This window comes from Canis lupus, chromosome 25, assembly GCF_048164855.1.
Source record: "Canis lupus baileyi chromosome 25, mCanLup2.hap1, whole genome shotgun sequence".
Lineage (NCBI taxonomy): Eukaryota > Metazoa > Chordata > Mammalia > Carnivora > Canidae > Canis > Canis lupus.
The window spans coordinates 18718935-18742280 of record NC_132862.1 but is presented as its reverse complement, the minus strand read 5'-3'; the positions used below and the strand labels follow the sequence as shown (position 1 = coordinate 18742280).

At 39.6% G+C, this 23346-nt stretch overlaps 1 protein-coding gene across 1 annotated transcript in view; it reads right to left on the bottom strand.

The window, feature by feature from the left end:
- OVCH1 (ovochymase 1) overlaps nucleotides 1-19574 on the bottom strand; it is a 71919-nt gene extending 52345 nt beyond the window's left edge. The window contains 14 exon segments of the mRNA XM_072797867.1: nucleotides 246-274; nucleotides 276-325; nucleotides 1276-1406; nucleotides 1508-1609; nucleotides 1612-1647; nucleotides 2649-2797; nucleotides 8447-8534; nucleotides 10468-10657; nucleotides 12076-12098; nucleotides 12785-12880; nucleotides 16084-16225; nucleotides 16227-16263; nucleotides 17292-17389; nucleotides 19467-19574. Coding sequence (XP_072653968.1) covers nucleotides 246-274; nucleotides 276-325; nucleotides 1276-1406; nucleotides 1508-1609; nucleotides 1612-1647; nucleotides 2649-2797; nucleotides 8447-8534; nucleotides 10468-10657; nucleotides 12076-12098; nucleotides 12785-12880; nucleotides 16084-16225; nucleotides 16227-16263; nucleotides 17292-17389; nucleotides 19467-19574 — 1279 coding nt within the window.
- Between the last annotated feature and the right edge of the window lie 3772 nt (nucleotides 19575-23346).

Below are 23346 nucleotides of genomic sequence, written 5' to 3'. Positions count from 1 at the left end.
CTCAGTGTTACTGTGGGAAAAGTTCATCCTCCAAATATTCTGAAACATTCTCCAAATTTTGCATGTTTCTGTTAAAAACCTTACTGGTGAATCCATTATTGGCTCATGGGTTAAAGCCAAGGTTTTCTGACACATAAGTTTCCAGAATAAGAAATCCTTATTCCCCTTTGACTTTGTGGCACCACAGGAGGCCAGTCTGTGTTGTAACTGCTCTCGTGCTTTTCAAATGGAATGTTACCCACCTAACTCAGGCTCCTTTTCTGGATCACCGTAAATCATAAATACAGTTTTGGCTAAATTCAGTAATAAAACCTTCAAATTCCAACTGTACAAATTAGAAACATAACCAGAGAAGTAGTCAAGGAACAGAAGAGATAAACTTTAAAAGCTTCCCTCTGCACATGAACAGGCCCTTAGTTACCCCCTCGTATTCCACTGATAGAAGTGTAAGTAATTGCAGCCTCTTTGGAGAGCAATTTGGCAATGACCATGAGGTTTAAATGTACAAACCCTTTGACACAGAAAGTCCACCTCTGGGAATTACATACATCCACATGTGCCCCAAAACATTGACACAGGATTGTACTAGCACTGTCGGTATGGGCAAAGGCTGGAAATCCACTAAATGTCTGTTAATAGGGAATTGGCTTCAGAAATTATGGAATATCACAATATAATTTTTATGCAGTTGTTAAAACAAGCTCTGTGGACTCATTTGGAAAGATCTTTGGGATATTTTTAAATAGAAAATGCACTGTGAAGCCATATAAATATCTGCAAGTTCATAAGGGCTCAGCATTTCTCTCTAGGGATACTCGAGATACTTACGAGTGTTTGCCACCAGGAGGCAGGATGGGAGTTAGAAAAGAAGAGAGCATACTTTTTTTTTTTTTTTTAAGATTTTATTTATTTACTCATGAGAGACACACAGAGAGAAGCAGAGACACAGGCAGAGGCAGAAGCAGGCTCCCTGCGGGGAACCTGATGCAGGACTTAAACCCAGGACCCTTGGATCATGCCCTGAGCCAAAGGCAGACCCTCAACCACTGAGCCACCCAGGTGCCCAGGGTGGTGGTGTGGGGTACTTTTCATTGCACTGTCTTAAACTGCTGAAATGTTTCCAACAACCCATGTAGATCCATATTTAGATTCACAAATATATGGCAAATAGAAGTTCCTGGTCATAGTGGCCGTTTCCTAGTCCAGATGGACTAACTCTGCCTAACCAACACAGCTAAGCTCTTGAGGAAGTGAAGAGCTTCCCTAGTTGCTTACCCTGATAAAGTGTTCCTCTGGAGCACGAATGAACCAATGACACCTTACATTCGTGGGCTACAAGTCAGGATAATTAGCAGAGTGAATTGTCCCTCCTTCCACCAATACGGCCACACTCCCACAGCCTGAACCTGTGGAAGTGTCGGGGTCTTCAAAGTGAATGGTTGGAGACATTCCCTCTTCCTTACCCCCATACGAATAAAAATGTCAGAGAATTAAATATTTGAGACACCTGCTTCTGAGTTCTTCTGTGCAGCAGTAAAGGTCAGCTCAAAGCTGCTGTCGCTGTTTTCTATCTTAGAAACAAATGTAACTATGGCTTCATTGGTCTCTTCAGCAACGGTGAGGGCAATATGCCTCCACAGACCTTACCTTAAAAGGAAATGAAATAGAAATAGAATTAAAATGGCAGAAACTTCTATTTATTTTCCTAATATTATCTTCCAAGAACTCTGTTCTCAACACACCAAACTCTTTAATGGTTACTTTTATTTTTCCACACTCTCTGTCAATGGTTTTATATTCCATTTGCTTTCTCAAACTCAGTCTCACATGTCTGAATTCTACTCATCCTTTAGGGCCTGACTCAAAGTCCAGTTCTTAAAAACTTCCCAGGGATCCCTGGGTGGCTTGGCGGTTTGGTGCCTGCCTTTGGTCCAGGGCGCGATCCTGGAGTCCCCAGATCGAATCCCGCGTCGGGCTCCCAGCATAGAGCCTGCTTCTCCCTCTGCCTGTGTCTCTGTCTCTCTCTCTCTCTATGTCTATCGTGAATAAATAAATAAATAATCTTAAAAAAAAAAAAAAAAAAAAAACTTCCCAAATACCCACTGAACTAAGAACTTACCTTTTCTGAATCACCACATTTCCTATGCTAGGTCATTTCCTACTTTATGGTACATCTTTAGTTAATTCATTGAAGTGTAATTTCATTACAGCAGAGACTTTTTTATTCTATTTTTCAAAGATTTTATTTATTTATTCATGAGTGATATAGAGAGAGAGACAGAGACAGAGAGGCAGAGACACAGGCAGAGGGAGAAGTAGGCTCCATGCAGGGAGCCCGACATGGGACTCGATCCTGGGTCTCCAGGATCAGGCCCTGGGCTGAAGGCAGCACTAAACTGTTGAGCCACCTGGGATGCCCTGTTTTTATATAGTTCTGAGACCAGTGTCATTCAAAACTGTCACTGAACTTGAGAAAGGAATAGAGAAATCTCAGTAAATATGCTGATCATCGGTTTTTCTCCCACCACCCACACTCACCCCATCAAGAAAGGGACAGTAGATAAGATGTCTTATGGGCACAAATTCGATTCAGGTCCCTTTGCACATCTTTGGTTGTTTAGGTACTCTAACATGACAAGTAACAATACATGTAGCATACGTATTAATAGGCACACCACTGCTTGATTGTAAAGATATATAGTCATGGTCCCATCCAACTTGATTTTGTATGTCTAAGCTTCTAAATTTTATCAGGATAATTTTATCTTCTGGTACCATTATTTCCCACATACATAAGCTAGATAGGGGAAGGCAGAGAAAGTACAATAAATGGCACAATCAAGTGTGACAAATAAGATCTAGTATCTGGGCTTTAGCTCATAACTCACCAATAACAAAATTTTAAAGGCTATTAGAAGATAAAAGGCAATGGAAATCCTTAATGTGAGTGAGAATAATTTGTTTATGCTCAAATTGCCGCCATTTATCCAACAAACAGAGGAGTTGATTAGAGAATTGACAGAAACCACCCTTTGACTTTCATTCAGTTATAAAATGCTAGAATTTTGATCTACAAATTGAAGAATCTAAGATTCATCTCTTCGTTCTAAGTTAATAGTCTAATGGAAAATTCATAATGTTCACCCAGAAGTTGAATTATGGATCATGAATTATGGATTGACCGTGCTGCATACGTTAATGCCAACCAGCCACATCCTCCAAGGTCAGCCTGGGTCACAGTCCCTGAGGTTGCAATGTCCTGTCTCTACCTCCCAGAAAGGTCAGCTGTAGACCTTTTACTAACAACTTTAGAAACATGTCTAAACATTCCGAAAGAAGTCTTACATGATTTAACACATAACTCTGCCTTTATTTTCCTACATAAATTCATGTTATTAAAGAAACCCCAGCAGACCATAAATCCTCAGCGTCTTCCCTGTCTCACATTCATCCAAGTGCAAAGCAATCTGGCCTGGAATCTAACCTGTCAGAACAAATTTCTAGAACTTGACAGTCTCTATCAACCACCTTAGACCTCTTAACAGTCTCACTGCCCTCTAAATAATAATGTTCAGGACTGCAGGAGTTACCCAATGTTTTAATGCCCAGTTTTTAAAAACCAAATGCAATATCACTTACTAAATATCTCCTTTCACCAGAAACTCCCTGCTTTGCTTTCTTAAGTCCATCATCTTGAACATCGATGTAAAAAGAGGCTGCCTAAAATATTATTAAAAAATCACTCTTAAAGCACTTCAATTCAGAGAGCAATAAGCTGTATAAAATATTATAAAGCTCACTTTTTTTTAAAGACACTTCAATTGAAAAAGGACTCCACACTTACCATCTTTCTTGAGATGTGTTATCCCCTCTGAAGTGGGCAGGGAGAAATTACTCCCTCCTACGCCAAATAAGAAAACTGTCATGCTATTAAAAGACTCATCACACCTCACACATAATGGGAAATATACTTTGGACTTTATGGCCCCAAAGGTAAACCTTCTCCTGTTCAACAAATTTGCTACCTCAAAATCTCTGTCTCAGATAGAAAACAGATTTCAAATCACCTGATTTATTGTTGGTGACTGCTGTGTTAAAAAGGATTCTGAAGTCTAGTCAAGCTAAGTGAGAGAGGGGTACCAAAATTAAGCACTGATTTACCTAATCAAATATTTATTGAGCATTATTGCATGCCAGGAACTGTTCTAGTCCCTAAGAAATGCAATGTCTCCCATGGGCCTGGAAGGAGGGACACCACTGAGTGTCCTGCATCTGCCATGTCTAAGAATCTAGCTACCTCCTAGCAGAATAAAGATAGGCTTGGAGAAACTGTATAACTTCTTCCTTCTTCACGTTATCCGTCTCTACCTTACCACTAATTAACTCCATCTGGAATTAATCCTTCTACCATTCTCAAGGCTCCTTAGCATAATGGAGAAATCACTAAGTACGGAAGTTGACTCCATATCTTATTACATTTCTAAAGCACATTCCGCCCCCCCCCCCACATTTGAAGGTTCTAAAATCAGAAGGGTCTTACTTACAATTACTTTTAATTACAATTAATTACAATTACTTACGATTCTGTTAGACTTACATGGAAACGATTCTTCCATAAAAGAATTATCTTGGGCCAGTCACCTAGGAGCACTATCAACTGCATGCTACTTAATTTTTCTGCCTGGGGTGTTTCAAACTATACTGGTGGTGGAAATTTTAGATTATAGACCTGCATAAGTATTAGCTTATGATTCAAATTCTCAGAGAATTTTTGCCCCTTCCTCCCTACACCCAATGTCAAGGTTGAGGCATGTAACTTTCCAAGTGAGTGGGCCTGTGCCTTATTTAGCTTTACACTGAAGGTATAGCCCTTGGTGTCCTATCTTTATATGGCAATCTCCCAATCTTGGGTATTTTTTATTCAGTTACAGATACATAAAATAATAATGAATTTTACAACTTTATTTTAGTCCTTACATGCTATTATAAATCTTAGCTATTTAATCTCGACCTCCTCCTCTAAACTTGAAGCAACTAAAACCTTATAAGTAATAGAAAGACATTTACTATAAATTTATTTAACTTTCTATAGGTAACCTGAAATTTTTTTGTTGCTTTTCCAGGAAAGCAATATTCATTTTCAAAGCTAAACCTTCTAAAAAAATAAAAATAAATAAATTAATTAAAAAGTAAAATAATAAAATAAAAATTAAAAAAAGCTAAACCTTCTTTATTTGTTGTGTTCTGATGAAACTTCCTTCATGTTTTTATGCATTTCTCTTGACTCACATCCCTTACTCTCTCTTCCCCTCATAAGCACAATCCTAACTCATCCCCCGCCAAACAAAATTAAAAAATCCTGCTTCTCTTGAACCCTGTCCTACTACCCAAAAGCCAAGTCCCATTTTCATCTTTCCCTTCACTGTTAACTCATTGAAAACAATAGCAGCTCCATCCCTCCAACAGGTCAAATACTCTCACGTTAATAATAAGTCTCTCTCTCTTACGATCCACATTTTCAATTTACTATCAAATCCTGTGGTTTCACCACACTTCACCATGGTTGCAAACATGGTCACTTGGACTATTGCAGTAACTGGTCTTTCAGCTCTTGGGTCTTTCCCATCTGATGTCTATTTTCTTTTCTTTTCTTTTCTTTTAAGATTTTATTTATTTATTCATGAGAGACACACAGAGAGAGAGAGAGAGAGAGAGAGAGAGGCAGAGACATGGGCAGAGGGAGAAGCAGGCTCGTTATGGGGAGTCTGATGTGGAACTTGATCCCAAGACCCCTGGATCACGACCTGAATCAAAGGCAACCACTGATCCACCCATGCGCTTCTAATGTCTATTTCCATTACGACACCCAAAGTGATCCTTTTTAAATGTGTTAGATCATGTTCTTTGTCTGCTCAACATCCTCTGCTAGCTACACATCTTATAGTAAAATCCAACATCCCTCTTAGGTCCTGTAAGTCTGATCATACTACCCATGACCGCCCCCTCCCCACAGCCCCACCACTCAGCTCTAGCACTCTGATCAACCTGTTCCCCAAATATACCAAAAGTTTTCCTCTCTCACACATGACATCCCTTCTGCAAAGAATGTTTCTTCCCAAGATGACCCATAGGATTCTCTCCCTCATCTTATTCAAGTGTTTGTTCAAATATCATCTTTCTAGTGAGGTTTTCCCTGACCACCTTCCCTAATATTGCACCACCATCCATCTTTCTTGTGTTTTTCTGCATAGCACTTACCACTTCCTACTATTGTTTATAAAATTATTTGTATTATCCCCACTCTCCATTTTCCATCTTGCACCACAAAGGAATCATTTCAACTGTTTCATTCATTGCTATGTTTCTAGCACGTACAACAGTGCCTAACACATCTTAAAGTTTTGATAAAAATGTTTTGACTACTTGGTGAAGGAAAGATACCAAGTCTTCAACAATAACTTAGTCAATTATGAATATAGCTCCTGATCCTGCAATTCTACTGAATTAGCTACTAAATTTTGAACTGCCATATCCAATGGCATTTTATCTGACCTCATTTTGACTTAATGTAATATCTAACACTTATAATACCCCCTTTTGCCTTGAAAGGCTATCTTGCAGAAATCTCTTCAATACTTCATTGTCTAAGTTGAATGGCAGGTTCTCTGTGTTTGAGGATAAACTGGCTGTCATCTGCATGTCCCTTAACCCAATGTATCAAAGCTTTCTATAACTTCACCCATAGCCACCCATGCTCTTCTCAAATACCTACTTATAAAGGAAATTCATTACTTCTGAGGAAGGCCATTAAGTCTTAGAGATCTCTCAAGTTAGAAACTACTTTATTTGGATTGAAATCTGCTTCCTCCTAATATCTACCCTTATTCTCAGCTCTGCACTTCATTAGAACAAGTCCAATTCTGTTTCTATAGTGGCTCCTCAGGTAAATTCCTTCCTCCTCTCAAGTCTTTGGATCAAAACCACTCCTGGTTCCTTCTATCATATCTCCCAAGATATTGTTTCAAATTTCTTTCCATGTTAGCTACTGTCCTTCAGATAATTTCCAGCTTATCGATGTCCCACTCTAAAGATTATACCTGGAGAACCTTCCCACTCCCGCTACCCAGAACTCTAATAAAACAGAACTCTCCCTCTTGTTCTAGATGCTATTTTTCTAAAAGTTTAATCAAATATGGCAAACACCTTATTGGTATTATATTACTACTAGGTTGATACACAGAAAGTCAACTTAGACTTTTAAGCCATTTAAATATGGGGCTTCAATTAAGCCATACCATTCCCCCTCTATACTTAAAACAAACATTTACAGTCATTGCACATTCATTTTATAAATTATAATCTTGCCACCATTTTAGCTTCCCATTGCTTATGGCAAAAAACTAAGCTGCTTCTCATGGAATTTAAGGTGTTCTACAATTAAGACCTAACCAGAAGTTTTATCTTCATTGTCCGCTGCTACACCACTTCTTATTTATGCTAATATTGCTCTCCAGCAGGTCTGTGACACACACTCTCTGAGCAACCATAATATCTCTACCTCCCTTGAAGTGCTTACATGTAATTCCCCCTGCCTGGATGATCTTTTTTGCAATCTCTTAGATACTAGAGCTACAAAAGACTTTATGAGCTTCAAAATTGTAACTATCCTTCAATGCCTGGGTCAATACTACCCCCTTCACTAACACATTTCATATTCTCAATCTCTTGCAGCCATATGATAAATACACTGCACAAACGACTGTAACAGGAATTAGTCTCTCTATTTCCCATAAGATCACCCTATACCTGAGCAATGTGGATTATAAAGCTTATTTGATCTTGTTTTATAGTATGGCTCTTTTTGTCCAGTTCTTTCTTCTTTCCAGATAATAACTCATAGAACTGTGATCTACCTTTGCATACCTTTCAATGCTCATACAAGGTTTAAAATTAATTTACGACACTTGAGGAAGTGAAATACTTGCAAAATTTATTTCTAAAGCTTAAAGAGATCTTTAGCCATAGAGGGTACAAGTTATGTAGAAAAAATTTAAAAACACTGAAGCTTATAGATCATGAGCTATTTTCTACTTTCTAGGCAACACTTAACAAAATATTACCATTATTACAGAAATAAGTAGGAAAAGATTAATCACTAAATTCCCATAACAATCCACTACCAGATGCTGTTAATGTTGGATATTTGAATACATCAATTCAGGTAAGCTCCAGTCTTAATACTTCATGTGTTGACGATCTGTATTAGTGGGTATCAGAAATACCAGTCAGCAAATACTTGCTAACCAGAAAATATCAGATGAAATTTATAGACTTTTATGTCAATCAGCTTGAGAAATAGATACTAGATAAAATTGCCAAAATATAACCCCTTAAATGGCTTGATTTTGGGGGGATCCCAAGAATCATTCCTACCTTGGATACATACCAATTATGAGAACAGCTGCCTTCTTTGGAATGGGGATAATGAATTTTCCCATTTTCTCCAAATAACACTATTCCTTGAGATTCACAAGCTCTCAAAACGTAGAAAAAAGCTGATTATTTACCTCAGCTATGAACAGAATTTCAAGACATATGGTACAGTTAGCTTGAAGCTATGTAATTTATATTTATGGGAATGCATGTTTTTAGATGCTATGACCTCAGACTTTGCTGAGAAAAATTTTAAATCATAATGTTCTTTTCTTTATCCGCGTTCTTCAGATTTAACATTTCTTTATCCAGTTTTTTGAAATCATGAGTCACACTGAGGCTTCAAATTTATAGTATATGGAACTACTATGGCTTTTCCCTCCGTCTCTCACTGGGAAACCCTGGGTTATAATAAAATACCTTTGTATAAAAACACTAAAGTAAAAAGACACAAATTTTAGCAATGACATGGCAAGTCTCTATCATGCACTCAGAAATTTCAGATTCCAGTGTCACATTTTAATTGTTGGAAGCGAGGAAAAAATAGGCAACTATGGGATGAGAAGCTTAGATGATGTTTAGGAAGCATTTAAATAAACCATCCCATTCTGCTATTCACTTGACTGTAGAATTAATTGTTACTGGCTGATTTCACTGCCCTTTGAAAATACTGTTATCATTAACCTTTGTTCAGGGCTTGTTAATCTTTTTTAACCTTCTCTTCCAGGTGATGAAAACTGAATAGAATTGCTACCAGGAGAGAATTTCCCTGCGCAGTAATGACAATGAACAGGACACTTTCACTCTAACACCTAAATGAGAGGGAGTAGAGAGCCTGCCCTAGCCAGAGGTAGCTCTGGTGGTCAGTTGGACCAGTGACAGTGGTGCCTCTCAAATCATCGGTGAGGTGGCTGATCTTGGACTACAATGAGGGAGGGCTGGTGGGATGGAGAGAACACTATGTTCTGATGCTCTGGGCCCTGACCTTGAAGAAATTGGTTCTTGTACCAAACTGCTTGTTCTTGTAAGTCACGTAACTTCACAACTCTCTACTCTGCAGTGACTGCCCCCTTGCTTGGCAAACCTTCTGGTCCCTCGGAAATGAGCCCCTCAGATCTCTCCTAGTTGCTCTGACAGCTCTCAGGGCACAACCGCACTTCACCTTTTGTCACAATGGTCAATTTACTCCTTTGTCTTTCCAACTAGTAGGAAATTTCCTTGAGGATGGGTTTAGCATCTCTAGACTCACATTTGTTTTCCTAATCTAGATTTTTAGATTTTTAGTGCTGCAAAACAAAAATAACTCTCCAAAGCCTCTCTTGTTTTTCCCACTGTTGCCAAATAAAATTACCAAAGGTATACGAGAGAAATGGGAGAGGAGTAATTTATTTTAAGTGCTCTAAACTAGCATAGAAGAAAAAGATATGTCAACTGGATGAATGAAGAAAGAATCCTTTCTCAAAGGTTATTTTTTAAACCTTACAAATACAAAAAAATGATCCATATTTCATGAAAATCTACACGAAAATAAACTTGAAGCTTTAGGTTATGTCCAAGTTGAGTTAAAGTTAAGTTGAAAGATATTGGGGAAAAAAAAAAAAAAGAAAGATAGTGGGGCACCTGGGTAGCTCAGTGGTTGAGCATCTGTCTGCCTTCAGTTCAGGGTGTGATCCCAGAGTCCTGGGATCCACTTCCACATTGGGCTCCCCACAGGGAGCCTGCTTCTCCTTCTGCCTATGTCTCTGCCTCTCTCTCTGAATCTCTCATGAATAAATAAATAAAATCAGGATAGATAGATAGATAGATAGATAGATAGATAGATGGAAATAAAGATATCGGTTCACATGATTTTAGGGATTTAAGTTCGTATACATTGGATTAGGAATTGAAAACCAGACACATTCGTGCTTTTAGAGCTTAGTTCTGTTATATCTGCAACATATCAGAGTAACTACCCTTGAAATAAACATGATCAATTTTTGATTTGATCATGAATGAAAGGAGGAAGAATGAGTTCGCAGAAATTACATCTACCTGTGCATATGTTCTGAGTCATAAAATCCATCAACTCAAACACCTTGGAGAAAATGCCCAGAGATGCCCTTCTATGTTTTTTTCTTAAAGAAATCCAATCTCTAGTCCAACCAGCTCTCCAGGAACTTATCCCAGCAAGGACCCAGATTCCACTGTCTCTTCTACAAACAAATGGACTTCCAGAGTCTCCCTTTTATAGAACAGAAAAAGAAAAGAACTTGAAAATATTCACAAATTTAAAATGTTTTAGCAGGCCCACACACAACAGCACTTATCTCAAAGAGAGAAGTAGTAGAGGTATACATGCCCACTGGTTACTGTCTATATATATATTTTGTCCTTTTTATCTCTTCACATTAGTTTCAAGGTATAGTCCTTTTGCCCATATGTAACCTCCTTCTAATTATTGCCTGCAATCTTGTCAAGCTAACAATTTCTCTCTTGCCCCTACTTAATTGGGGGGAACAACCATGTACATTCCAAACCAATGGAAGGAAGAGGAGGAATTTACAGATACAGACTTCTACTATAGTTTGCCATCTATAATCGCTATAAGAGACTGGGTCATATCTAAGCCTATAGCACCAGTGAATAGAGTCCCAAAGTTCATGAATGGCTGAAGACTCTGAGAATAGAATGGAAGCCTAATTTTGTCCCAGGGGCTATATGTAAAGGACTGTTGGCTCTCAGACTAGAGGATAAAGAACCCATAATTTTAGGATCCTTTCTTTAAAACTCCTTCACAATAGGGATGCTTCAGGGTGGCTCAGCAGTTGAGTGTCTGCCTTCAGCTCAGGGTGTAATCTCGGGTCCTGGGATCAAGTCCCTCATCAGGCTCCCTGAATGGAGCCTGCTTCTTCTCCCTCTGCCTGTGTGTCTGCCTCTCTCTCTCTCTCTCTCTCTCATGAATAAATAAATAAAATCTTAAAAAAATAAAATCAATTTAAAAATCCTTCATAATAATGTGTTTTTTTGAGAAAATGTGTCAATCCTGTGTCAGACTAAACCCTCTTCAAAAAGGCATAGAATTTGAGTCCTTAATCCAAAAAATGATTATTTCTCAAGGATGCAGATAAGATAAAGCATCCTTAATCTACCTGTGTTCCAATTTATAAAGTGGCATCATTAAACATATCTATCTCCTCCCTTTGAAACTCTTTCTGGTGCTTGTCCTGTTATCACCACCCCTTTCTCCCTCCATCCCTAGAACAAAAGTCAAAACTTCTTCCAACAGATAATTTTAGGGAGCTTCCCATAGTAGTTTCAAGCTACTTGTTGGGGAAGAATAAAGACTCCTTGCTCCTCCAGTTTAAAAAAGAAAATGTCTTTCCAAGAATATTATCTTCTCCATCTAAAACTTAAAACTCCTGCCTTTCCCAAATTGGTCTCTCATTCCACTCTCTATCTTGTGAGGATCAGTCTTCTTTGTAAGTTGCTGTGTCAGTCTTGGGAGGTCATTCACATGTTTTACCCAACAATTACTATAGCTATGCCATCTTTGGTCAAATTCTGTGTAAGCATTGCATTCTGCATTAAAGGCTTTTAAAAAAAAATCACACACACACACACAAAAAACAACAAAAGGAATGAAAGTGGAATGAAAACTTATAGGATGTTTGAATATTCTGATGCTATGGAGACAGACTGATCAGTTAGTCAACAGTTAGTCAATTGTTAGTCAACAGTCAACAGTTGTCGTCACTGAAACAAATCAGTAAGAACACTACAAGTATAAAACTACTTCAAATATGAATAATCACAACGTGGAAGTCACTTTTTAAGGTGTGAATTATATTCTTTCCTAAAATCAGATATATGACATTTTATAAAAATTGGTAGATTTTTAAAGGTAACATAGGCAACTGTATCTTTTCTGATCATATACTTGAAGTTTCCCTAAGAGAGAAAACTTTAGTCAATAAAGTAGTATTTTATGAAATTCTTTATTGTAAAAAAAATCACAATATTAAAGACAAGCAAGCTTATGATTATTACTATTTACTGATTATCCCTTTACTATATTCTTTTTCATCTGTCATAGTTACCATTGGTTTTCTTTTTCTGACACACCTAACCAAAATGGGCTGCAGGAGAAGTTTTATGTAGAGCCTTAAGTATAGTCATTTTTATGGGGAAGACAACAGAAATTCTCATTGGATCATACAGTTTTATCGGGCGGAGAAAATAAAACCAAAATAGGGTAAATGTATTACTCATGGCCAATAAAATTCCTGCTTTTCTTTTTTTTTTAATTCCTGCTTTTCATGGGCAAAGAAATCTAGAAGAGCTATTATTATATCCTTTTGATGTCTCTTACTCTCTGAGATCTTGCACCATCCACTGGTCATACAAAGAATCCCTGCTTCAAATTTATCATCTCTCTGGGGAAGACAGATTGGCTGAAGAGCAGTTCCTGGAAAAACAACAATAACAGAAAATTATAAGGTTCATAGACAGAGAAGTTGAATATATTTGGAGAAATAACATCCAGTTGATTTCATAGCTTCTACGCTTTCTCCCTAAGTGTAATATTGATAAAGAGTTTTAAAGTTTCCCCTTTCATAAAAAAAAACTATTTCATATTTATGCAAATTTAGAAAAATGCAGATAAAGTAAAACAAGGAAGAACATGCTCCAGTGTTATACACACCACCACGATCCTCCAAAAATACTAACATATTCAGGTAGACCCTTGCTCTTAAAACTTCTTTTTTCTTTTTTTAAATTTATTTATGATAGTCATACAGAGAGAGAGAGAGAGAGAGAGAGAGAGGCAGAGACATAGGCAGAGGGAGAAGCAGGCTCCATGCACCGGGAGCCCAACGTGGGATTCGATCCCAGGTCTCCAGGATCGTGCCCTGGGCCAAAGGCAGGCGCTAAACCGCTGTGCCACCCAGGGATCCCCAACCTTTGCTCTTAAAGGATAGTCTTCTCTAAGAGTAATTGAGTCCTACTATGTGGCAAGCACTTTTCTAGACCTCAGTGAATTAACAGAAAGATAAATCCCTTACATACAAAAGTGTGTGTTGGGGAAGCAAGAAAGCAAACAATAAATAAAATAACTTCATTGGTTGTTAGGTAACCGCTCTGGAAAAATCAGAGTAGGGTAAAGAAGATTCAAAGTCTGGGAATTAGGGAGGATGGCATGGGAAATGTAATTTTAAATATGATAGTCATGGCAAGAGTCATTGAGCAGATGAAATTTGAATAAAGCCTTAAAAAGCTGAAGGAAGGAAGGAACCATGCAGTTATCTGAGCATAAATCATTTGAAGAAGAGAATGGAAAGTCCCAGTAATGGCATCATGTTATACATGCGTGAGGAATAGTTGGCCACAATGGCTGGAAAATTTAAGAAAAAAATAGTGAAAAAAACAGTACACACAATAGATTAGATGTAGAGCTAGGAGGACAGAGACATCAATGCAAGAACATTGATTTCCATCTGTGTGTAATGAAGAACCATTGAAGTGTTTTGAAAAGAGTAACATAAAAAAAGGAGTAACATAATATAACTTATGTTTCAAAAAGTATTAGTCTAGTTGTTGGGTTATGCATGCAAAAGAGGAAGTTAAAGACAATTTATGAGACTATTAAAATTAGCCTAGACAAGAGAGAATGGTAGCCTGGAACAGATGTTAAGAGCATAGAGAGTGAGGCAGAAGCAACAGGACTTTTCTGGAAGAAAGAATCATCAATGTGAGAGAAAGAGGAATCAAGACCCAAGGCAAAGTGTTTACCTTACACAGCTGGAAAAATGGAGTTGTCATTAATCAAAATGGAAAGCTATGGGTAAGGAAGATTTAGGATGTAGAGGATAATCAAGATTTTGTTTTAAACATATTAAGTTTGAGATGCCTATTAGCTATCCAGGTGGATGGCCAGTAGACAGTTAGCTATACAGCTTCTAGTAATCCGAGCAGCATATGTAATACGAAGAAACCTGGGTTAGATAGACAATATTTGGGATACATCACGCAGATGGTATAAAGCCTTGATCCTGGATTAGAACACTTAAGGAGTGAGGACAAAAAGAGAAGAGGTCCAAGTGCTGAGCATACCTATAATAAGAGGACACAAAGAAGAGGAGATATCATCCAAGAAGCCTAGGAAAGGGTGAAAAAAGAGGTAGAAGGAAAACCAAGGGACTCCTGGAACTCAAGTGAAGAAAATGTTTCCAGAACAGTATGAGCAATTCTGTCAAAACTCCTAACAAATAAGCAGAGGATTGAGAATTTACCTTTGAATTTAGCAACATGGGAGTGAGTGAGATCAAAGCAGATTTGGTGGAGTGATGAGGGTAAAAGTCTGATTGACCTGGATGTCTAACAGATATCTTGAACCTAATACATGCAACTATGAGAATTGAGGAGAGGAAATTAACCTGCTTACCATAAATGAAGCTTCATAGCTTTTCTATAAAGGAGAATAGAAAAATGGGGCAATAGTTTCTTTTGGTCACAGGTTATGGGAATTCCAGCATAAAACCTAAACGAGGGCATCTGCATTTGGCTCAGGTCGTGATTCCGGGGTCCTGGAATCGAGTCCCACATCAGGCTCCCCACAGGGAGTCTGCTTCTCCCTCTGCATATGTCTCTGCCTCTCTGTGTGTGTGTCTCTCTCATCAATAAATAAAATCTTAAAAAACTTGAATGAGGGCTTGCTCATGATTACAGATTTTTCTGAGAACCTTCCAACCAGAGACAAGATTCAAGCAGGTAATCTTGACTTCCCTCACTTTATGACCTTCCCAAACAGGTAATCTTGACATTCCCTCACTTTATGCGGCATTTCCCCCCTCTATCTTTCAAAGCATCACTTTTTGGGAAGTCAGGGGTTACATGGCAGGCTCCAATCAGACTCTCTCATCCCTCATCCCTCCTCCCATGAAGGGTCCTTGCAGGACCAGTTATAGCTCTAGGTTAACAATTTGATGTCTCAAAGGCAGTGGCATATTTCAGTATCTGGCCAACTCTTCTAGATTTGTGCTTTTTCATTGTTTTGGGCCACTCAACACTTTTATTTTTTGATTTTTATTTTTTTAAAAAGATTTTATTTATTCATGAGAGACACAGAGAGAGATAGGTAGAGAAAGGCAGAGGGAGAAACAGGTTCCCCGAGGGGAGTCCAATGCAGGACTCAATCCCAGGACTCTGGGATCATGCCCTGAGCCAAATGCAGATGCTCAACCACTGAGCCACCCAGTTGCCCTATTTTTCACATTTTTAAAAAATAGAATTTTAAAATTTTTATTAAAAATGCTTAGAATACCTGTGCTGAGAATGTGTCAGATATCTAGTCCACAATAATGACAGAAAGAAGTTTCTGAGAACATTTTCAAACGTCCCAAACTCCCCGGTGAGAGCTGAGCGTAAGTCTAGAATCTAGCCCAGCTAAAAGAAAGGAGCACTTAAAATGTGGATTAAGTCAGGTATACATGACTTGTGTCTGGGACTGATAGCCTGCACAGTGCTTTTTATAGGCTATCAACAAACTTTTAAAAAGGAACAAAGCTTAGTTATTATTAGATATATGCACAAAAATTAAAGTGAACTGGTACAGAGTTAGTAAAACAGTGTTCTCCTACGTTTTTTCATATGCTAACTCCCCCTACTTACCAAACTCAACTTTGTGTTTGAGATACAGCAGTGCAATATCAGAACTCATATATCCAAGTGTGCTGTACTCAGGATGGATAATAATTTTTGAGACAGGATTCTTTTGTTCCTGTTCCGCCTGAGAACAGGTTGAGAGAGGTTGTCCTGCCAGCAGTCACAGTCAGACTCTTAATTTGCTTCCTAAAACCAAAGAAAAATGTTGCAATTAAGTATAACTGTTTCCCCCAGGAAAGACTGTCTTGGTTTCACGTAATTAAATGAAAAGTGATTAGTGTAACTTAAAGCATTTCTTTTTTTTTTTTTTAATATTTTATTTATTTATTCATGATAGTCACAGAGAGAGAGAGAGAGGCAGAGACATAGGCAGAGGGAGAAGCAGGCTCCATGCACCGGGAGCCCGACGTGGGATTCGATCCCGGGTCTCCAGGATCGCGCCCTGGGCCAAAGGCAGGCGCCAAACCGCTGCGCCACCCAGGGATCCCCACTTAAAGCATTTCTAAGTCTTAAAAGGAGATGCACCTTTATTGAGGATTAATACCAACTATCATAAATGCCTATAAATTATAGGGATCTGTAAAAAATCATGGGTTTCCATCAGTGTTTACATTCTGTGATCCCTTCCCCTGCCATCAATTCTCTTTCTGCATAAAATATTTAAGTGTGGTCTGTTTTTTTTTCTTTTTTACCAGCTTATATGCTCTTCCATTTTTAACAAAATATAAAAGGTGTCTCTAGAACTGTCCTTATTATTAGTACTCTCTCTCAATCTAGCTAAGTATCTGTTATTTCTATAAAAAATAGTAAAATATACCAAATATACTAATAGATATACTAAAAATAGTATACCTATTTTTTCCCTTCTAATGACTGAAACTCAGATTATTAAAACTTTGGAACATCCATTTAACATCTGATGTCAATATGTTATTAGAAGAAGTAACCATCACCTCCACCTTACCACTAACTCCACAAATTATAGAAGATCTATGGGATCTTTGGGGTCTCTAGTTAGTGGAGTAGGAAGTACAGGGAATCTTGAGCTGGATACAAGTTTCTGGGGATCAGGAAGGCCAGTGAATGGGTGGACCAGGTTGAAAAAATCAGAAAGGGGCTAAGATTGACCCTCCCATGGTATTTAGAGCTTCAAATCTCCCAGTCTTACCTGCTATGAATTAAGGTTTGATAAGCAATGGAAATCCACAACTTACTGGTTGAGACCAACCAGGCAGCCTGCTGCTGTAACAACCAGATCATCTTGGATCAAGCTTCCTCCACAGAAGTGCTCCTCACCTAATTTTAGGGAGACCTGCCCAAGAAGAAAAGTACAAACAACTAATATATACATCTCCCCATAGATGCCATCGCCTTCAGAAACATGTGAAGTCAATTCTCCTTGTACAACCTTCTTAAGTTACCAATAAAATTGGTTAGGAAGATACTTCCTATGAAGTAAGCTTTTTGGCGGAGAGGTTGAGTTGGGGTCAAGAGAAAAGTTACACGTTCCTCTGGAGTTGTGAGAGCTGAAGCAAGAGAAAACGTCACCATTTCTCATTAAGAAATCAAGGCTTTCCTTACACTGACCTGCCTCAGATGTCGGCCGACTGTTGAATTTCTCCAACTGATCGTTCTCTGGATGAACCCGGTTTCCCAGTGCACATCAACCGCAGGGACCCCACACTTCAGTCCTGTGTGGCAGAGAGGGCACGTACGTGTGTGTGCACGCGGGCGCCCAGGCCACAATGGCAAGGACTCTCTTTATCAAGATCGCACCTTCAGATTTGCCTGGCCCTGCCGGGATGGTCTGATACCACACTCAGCAGCAGGCCATCCTTGCCCTTGGGACTCTCCCACGACCAAGCCATTGTTTGACCGAACTTGTACTTGGTTCAAGACCCCCTCGCCCCTTCACAGCCTAGGCTGCCCTAGTAAGACCCCCTCCTCCTCACTGGGAGGGGGTGACCAGGGGAGGGGGGAGGGAAGGGGAGCCAATTCCTGTGCACCCACCACCACCCCCACCACCACCCCCACCCACTCCCCACCCCACCCTGGGATCCATTCTAGTCTTACTCTGGGGGGTTGGAGGCGCTGAGCAGTACATAATTTAGGGTGTATTAAAGATACTGGAGAACAACACATGCCACTCCAGAAAAGAGAGATCGGGCTTTAAATCCCTTCTAATGGGCTGTTTTTCCGTTAGCCCAGAGGCCTACAACCTTGACCTCCAGAAGCCCCCGGGCCAGGGCGCCCTTGGCCCCGCGGTGCAGACCCTCGGGCTCCAGCCACCGCCCTGCTGCACCTGCCCCGGGTCGCCCCGCCTTCGGGCCGCCAGGTGAGGCCCCTCACAGGTGCGCGCGGTCCCGGAGCAGGGTGGTCGGTGGCCCGGAAGGCTCAGCACAGGGGGACTCGGTCCCAAACCGGGGAGTGTGACCCAAGCCCAAGCCCGAGGAATCCGGTCACCCGTGCAAGCTGCAGGCAGGCCGACTTGCGAAGGGAGAAGACTCTGGAAAGCTCAGTGAGGGACTAGTGGTCCTGCCCCTCCTTCTAAGAAGCTTGTTGAAGCTCTTGACATTCAAGAATTTTCTAGAAGAGTGGGTATGAAAGATCAGGTTTACGGCTGCCATCCCTGTTCTGGGTGGCTGTCTTTTTTTTTTTTTTAAGATTTATTTATTCATTTATTTATGATAGAGATAGAGAGAGAGAGAAAGAGATAGAGAGGCAGAGACACAGGCAGAGGGAGAAGCAGGCTCCATGCAGGAGGCCCCATGTGGAACTGGATCCCGAGTCTCCAGGATCGCACCCTGGGCCAAAGGCAGGCGCTAAACCGCTGAGCCACCCAGGGATTCCCTGGGTGGCTATCTTATTAGCTTTAGAGGAATGGGCCAAGGCAGTAGGATCCACTGTTTAAAATTATTAAAATGGGACACCTCTGTGTATCTCTCATGAATAAATAAATAAAATATTTTTAAAAAATTATTAAAATGAATTCATCGGTAAGATGATCATGCCCGCATTTTTCCCCCACAAGTATTATTTTTGTCATAGGTAGCTTGCGATTGGGAGAGGGAAAAAAAGCCAGCATGTATAATGGATTTATGTTTCATCAAAAAAAAATTAGGGCAAAGCTCAGTGGACATTCCAAATATAACTCAGGTAGACAACAATCTCCCGGGCCCAGTTGTCTTACTTCTGTGCAAAAGAGAAATAAGAATCTCCTTAAGGTAGGAGGTATAAAATTAGGAAGACAGGCAGGCAGTAGACAGATGGACAGGAAAGCAGAAGGCAGGCAAGGTGGAGGGAATGCAGGTACAGACACAGGCAGGTGAGAAACAGCTGGGGACAATGACCCCTGAAACTGCAGAAGGGAACAGAAGGTAAAGGGGCACCTTTTGATGAAAAGCTTGAAGAGTGTATTTGGCACTGAAATTGGAAACAGTCTCAAACCTTCCTATCTCACGAACCTCGAAGATGTTTCTCTTCTTATTACGTCCCATCTTACAACAGTAAGAAGCTCTAAGAGCTGCACTGTCCAATTATAGTGGACTCTAGTGGGACAGGTTTATTTAAACTAGTATTAACTACAATAAAAACATTAGTTCCTGGGGATCTCTTGGTGGCTCAGCAGTTTAGCTTCTGCCTTCGGCTCAGGGTGTGATCCTGGAGTCCCAGGATCGAGTCCCACATCGGGCTCCCTGCATGGAGCCTGCTTCTCCCTCTGCCTGTGTGTCTGCCTCTCTCTCTCTCTCTCTCTGTCTGTCTCTCATGAATAAATAAATAAAATCTTTAAGAAAAAAAATTAGTTCCTCAGTCACAGTGAGGCTAATAGCCACCTGTGGCTAGTGGAGAGCAGATAAAGAACACTGCCATCAGCACACATAGTTCTATTGGACTGCACTGTTCTCGAGAATAGCAAGCACCATTTTATGTATTTATTTTAAATAAAGACACCTTGCATAGACACCTTGAGTAGATAGCTTCTGGGTTTCAAGCTTGGGTTTCAAGCTCTAGGTGACACTGGGAGGGGGCTAGGTAAGGTATGCAGCAGTCTGTGAAAAGAAAGCCCTGTAACTCCAGGCCTGAACACTGCAAAGGAAATCCCCCAGTATGGTGGGTGCCTAACCCATGGTCCCTACCACTTCACCTTTATTTTTTTCTTTTTAAAAAATATTTTACTTATTCATTAATGAGAGACACAGAGAGAGAGGCAGAGACATAGGCAGAAGGAGAAGCAGGCTCCCCGGGGGGAGCCCAATGCGGGACTGGATCCCAGGACTCGGGCATCATGACCTGAACCAAAGGCAGACCCTCAACCGCTGAGCCATCCAGGTGCCACCACCTCAGCTTTAAATTTTGCTTTCACTGTGATGATCTTACCAGGATTACCATAACCATCCCTTGCCCCAGGGGCAGACTGTTCTCCAATAAAAGCTCAGGCCCCTCCAGATAGACCCAAATATCTACTTCTTCTTAGCAAGAGGAGGTCCGATTAAAACCGCTACAAAGTCATTACCAAATAAAATGGGAGAGGAAAAGAAAAATGCTCACTTGATAGGCAAGTACAGTTGGACCCACAATGTTCAAGTTCATGGCTTTCTCTTGAGGTCTACAGATCCTGGCAGTTTGCACTCTTCCACATGTGATGCACAGTTTTGCGGGATAATCAATGGTTTGTTTCATACCCAGAAGTTTCCATGGGGTTGGGCATGGTCTCATTTCCTGTTACAGCACAACTCCCTTTGTTTCCAGAGTTCAAAAGTCACAGCCGAAAGTGAGACCTTGTCCTTTTTTTGAGGATTGGTCCCTTATAAGCCTAACAAAATAATCCCTTCTCATTAAATAGGAAAGGGGCCATTCAATAGGAATTGTAAAGCTATCCAATAGGTTGTTAGTTTTAAATCTGCCAATGAGATGATGGTTTAAATATGTTGTTTGTGATGATGTTGCAGCATCTAAATGAGAGTCTTCTCCATATATATGGAAATGATGTCAAGGGACAGAGTGGGCCAAACTGCCCCAGATTGGATATGTGATGTGTGGGAAATCTGCCTTTAATGTGAATACATCTTCTTCATTAGGTAGGGCAGGATAATGATGTGTTTTGGGAGGTCTTCCAAGACTCTTAATGGAAGCCCCAACTCTAAGGAGAGTTGTAAAAATAGGAGTGTTAGTGACTAACCTATGATCAATGAGCAAATCATGGGCAAATCATGTTTTGTGTAGACAATGTTTTCCATCCCTGATAAACTACTGGTCTAAACTCTAATACCTTCTCCGAAGTCCCACGAGGCTCAAGATTCAACACTGAGGGGATTCTTGGTGGCCTTAGAAACAGCAGTTTCATTTGCTTATTTGTTGCAGTGACAGATCTCTGTGAAGCAGAGGGAATGGGAAGGATGGAGGCAGAAAGAATGGGTGAAGACAATTCACTCAAATAGCTTGACTGAGAAGGAAGAGAGGTGTGGTAGTAGCTGGAGATAAAAAGAAATACAAGAAAGACTTAATCTTTTTTTTCCCCAAATGATTTTGATGGTGGTTATCAGTAAATTGTCTTCAAATAGAATTCACAAAAGTCAGAAGAACAAAGTTGAAGATAAAAAAAAAAAAAGTTTAAAGGATGAAATGAAGCTTCACAAGAGGCAAAATCCAGAGCCTAGGGCTCTCTTCTTCCACTGTAGTAATAGGAGGAAAGAATTGGGTACAGCTAAGTTTGTAGATGGGGTGCAAGGATATTCAGAGAATATCTGTTTTCTACCTTTTACTTACTTTCTGCAGAAAGAGGTGAGGCATTTCTTCAGCAAGATGAGAGGAAAAGATCAGGAGCACATAAGGACTGAAATAGTCACTGTGAGGTATGGGAAAGAGGGCAGTCACGAAACACGCAGAACAATGCAATGCAATGGATGAATGAGAGAAGGAAGTTTTCTTTCTTTTGAGGCAGACACCAGCTAGTGACATGGATTTCAATAGGAACTGCTCACGGAGTACTTGAGAGATTGAAGCAGACATAATTATTTTCATTATATTTTATATAAAATAAACATTTACATAAATTTTATTTTGGAAAGACCTAGGCAAAGTGTACATAATCAGACTTAAATGGGAGGCATAGCTTATGGGAAATATATTTCTAACTGGCACAGCAGAAGTTAACAAAAATGTACATTTATATACAACTGATCAAAGTAGGAAATAACAACATGAAAAGAACCCGATGCAAGTCATTTTCTCCCTGATAAAAAGAGGGATCAGCATGAGTCACAGCAAGTCAGATGGTTTCCACATTATAAAAGCAAGCCATTTGCTTTAAAATACAACAGATATTTTAATTCCTTTGGATAAAATTTTTAAAAATATTTTTTCCCTAGAAACATAACAAAATGATGAATTTTTCTACGTACAGATTGCAAAAAAAAAGAGAAATTATCTCTGCCATATTAAAGCACTTGGACAGTGCAGTCACTTTTATGGTTGTTAAGTATCTTCAGAATTTCTAAAAAAAGAGCAACGCTGATCAGTTATCTCTTCAGAGGTAGAGGGCTTTATGTCTGGTTTCTGGAACTTGACAGCTCCACAGAACTAACTAATCCCTCCCTGGGTGATAGGTTGAGACACCTGGTAATCTGCCCAGGGTGAGGCGGCTCCTCCTTAGCAGACCAGTCCTACCACCCACATTTCCTGATTCTTGGACTGGTGGTGCACCCCTCTTCTGGGCCAGCAAGGCAACCCCAAAAGGATGTTATGCACCTTGGAAAACCTCCAAACGTGATATAAATATACACCACTTGCACCGTTGATGATGGGGTCCTGGATTTCTGGACATCAACATATCTTTCCATTTTGGGGTAAATGGTGGTCTAAACTTACAAACTAATAATAACCAAAATTGTAATGGATACTGATTTTATGAGCTACATGCCCTAAAAGGTTTTAACTAAAAGGATCATTGGGGATGAAAATAGTATATTTTCATACAAGCCATTTGATAGACACGAAAGTCATCAATTCTGTTGTGTCATTTTTATTTTGCTGATATTGTAACCACTTCTTTGAGTGTAGTTATTTCTTCTCTTTAAGTTAATGACTACTAAAAACAAAAAATAATGAAGAATGCTATTCTTGCAAGTATTTAATAAGTATTAATAATTATTAGCATTGTATTTAATTAAATTTAATTATAATAAGTATTTGAATTTGATTGTATTTTGTTTTTCAATGCTATTGAAGAACCATTCAGCAGATTTTTCTTTTACATCAAAACTTCAAGAA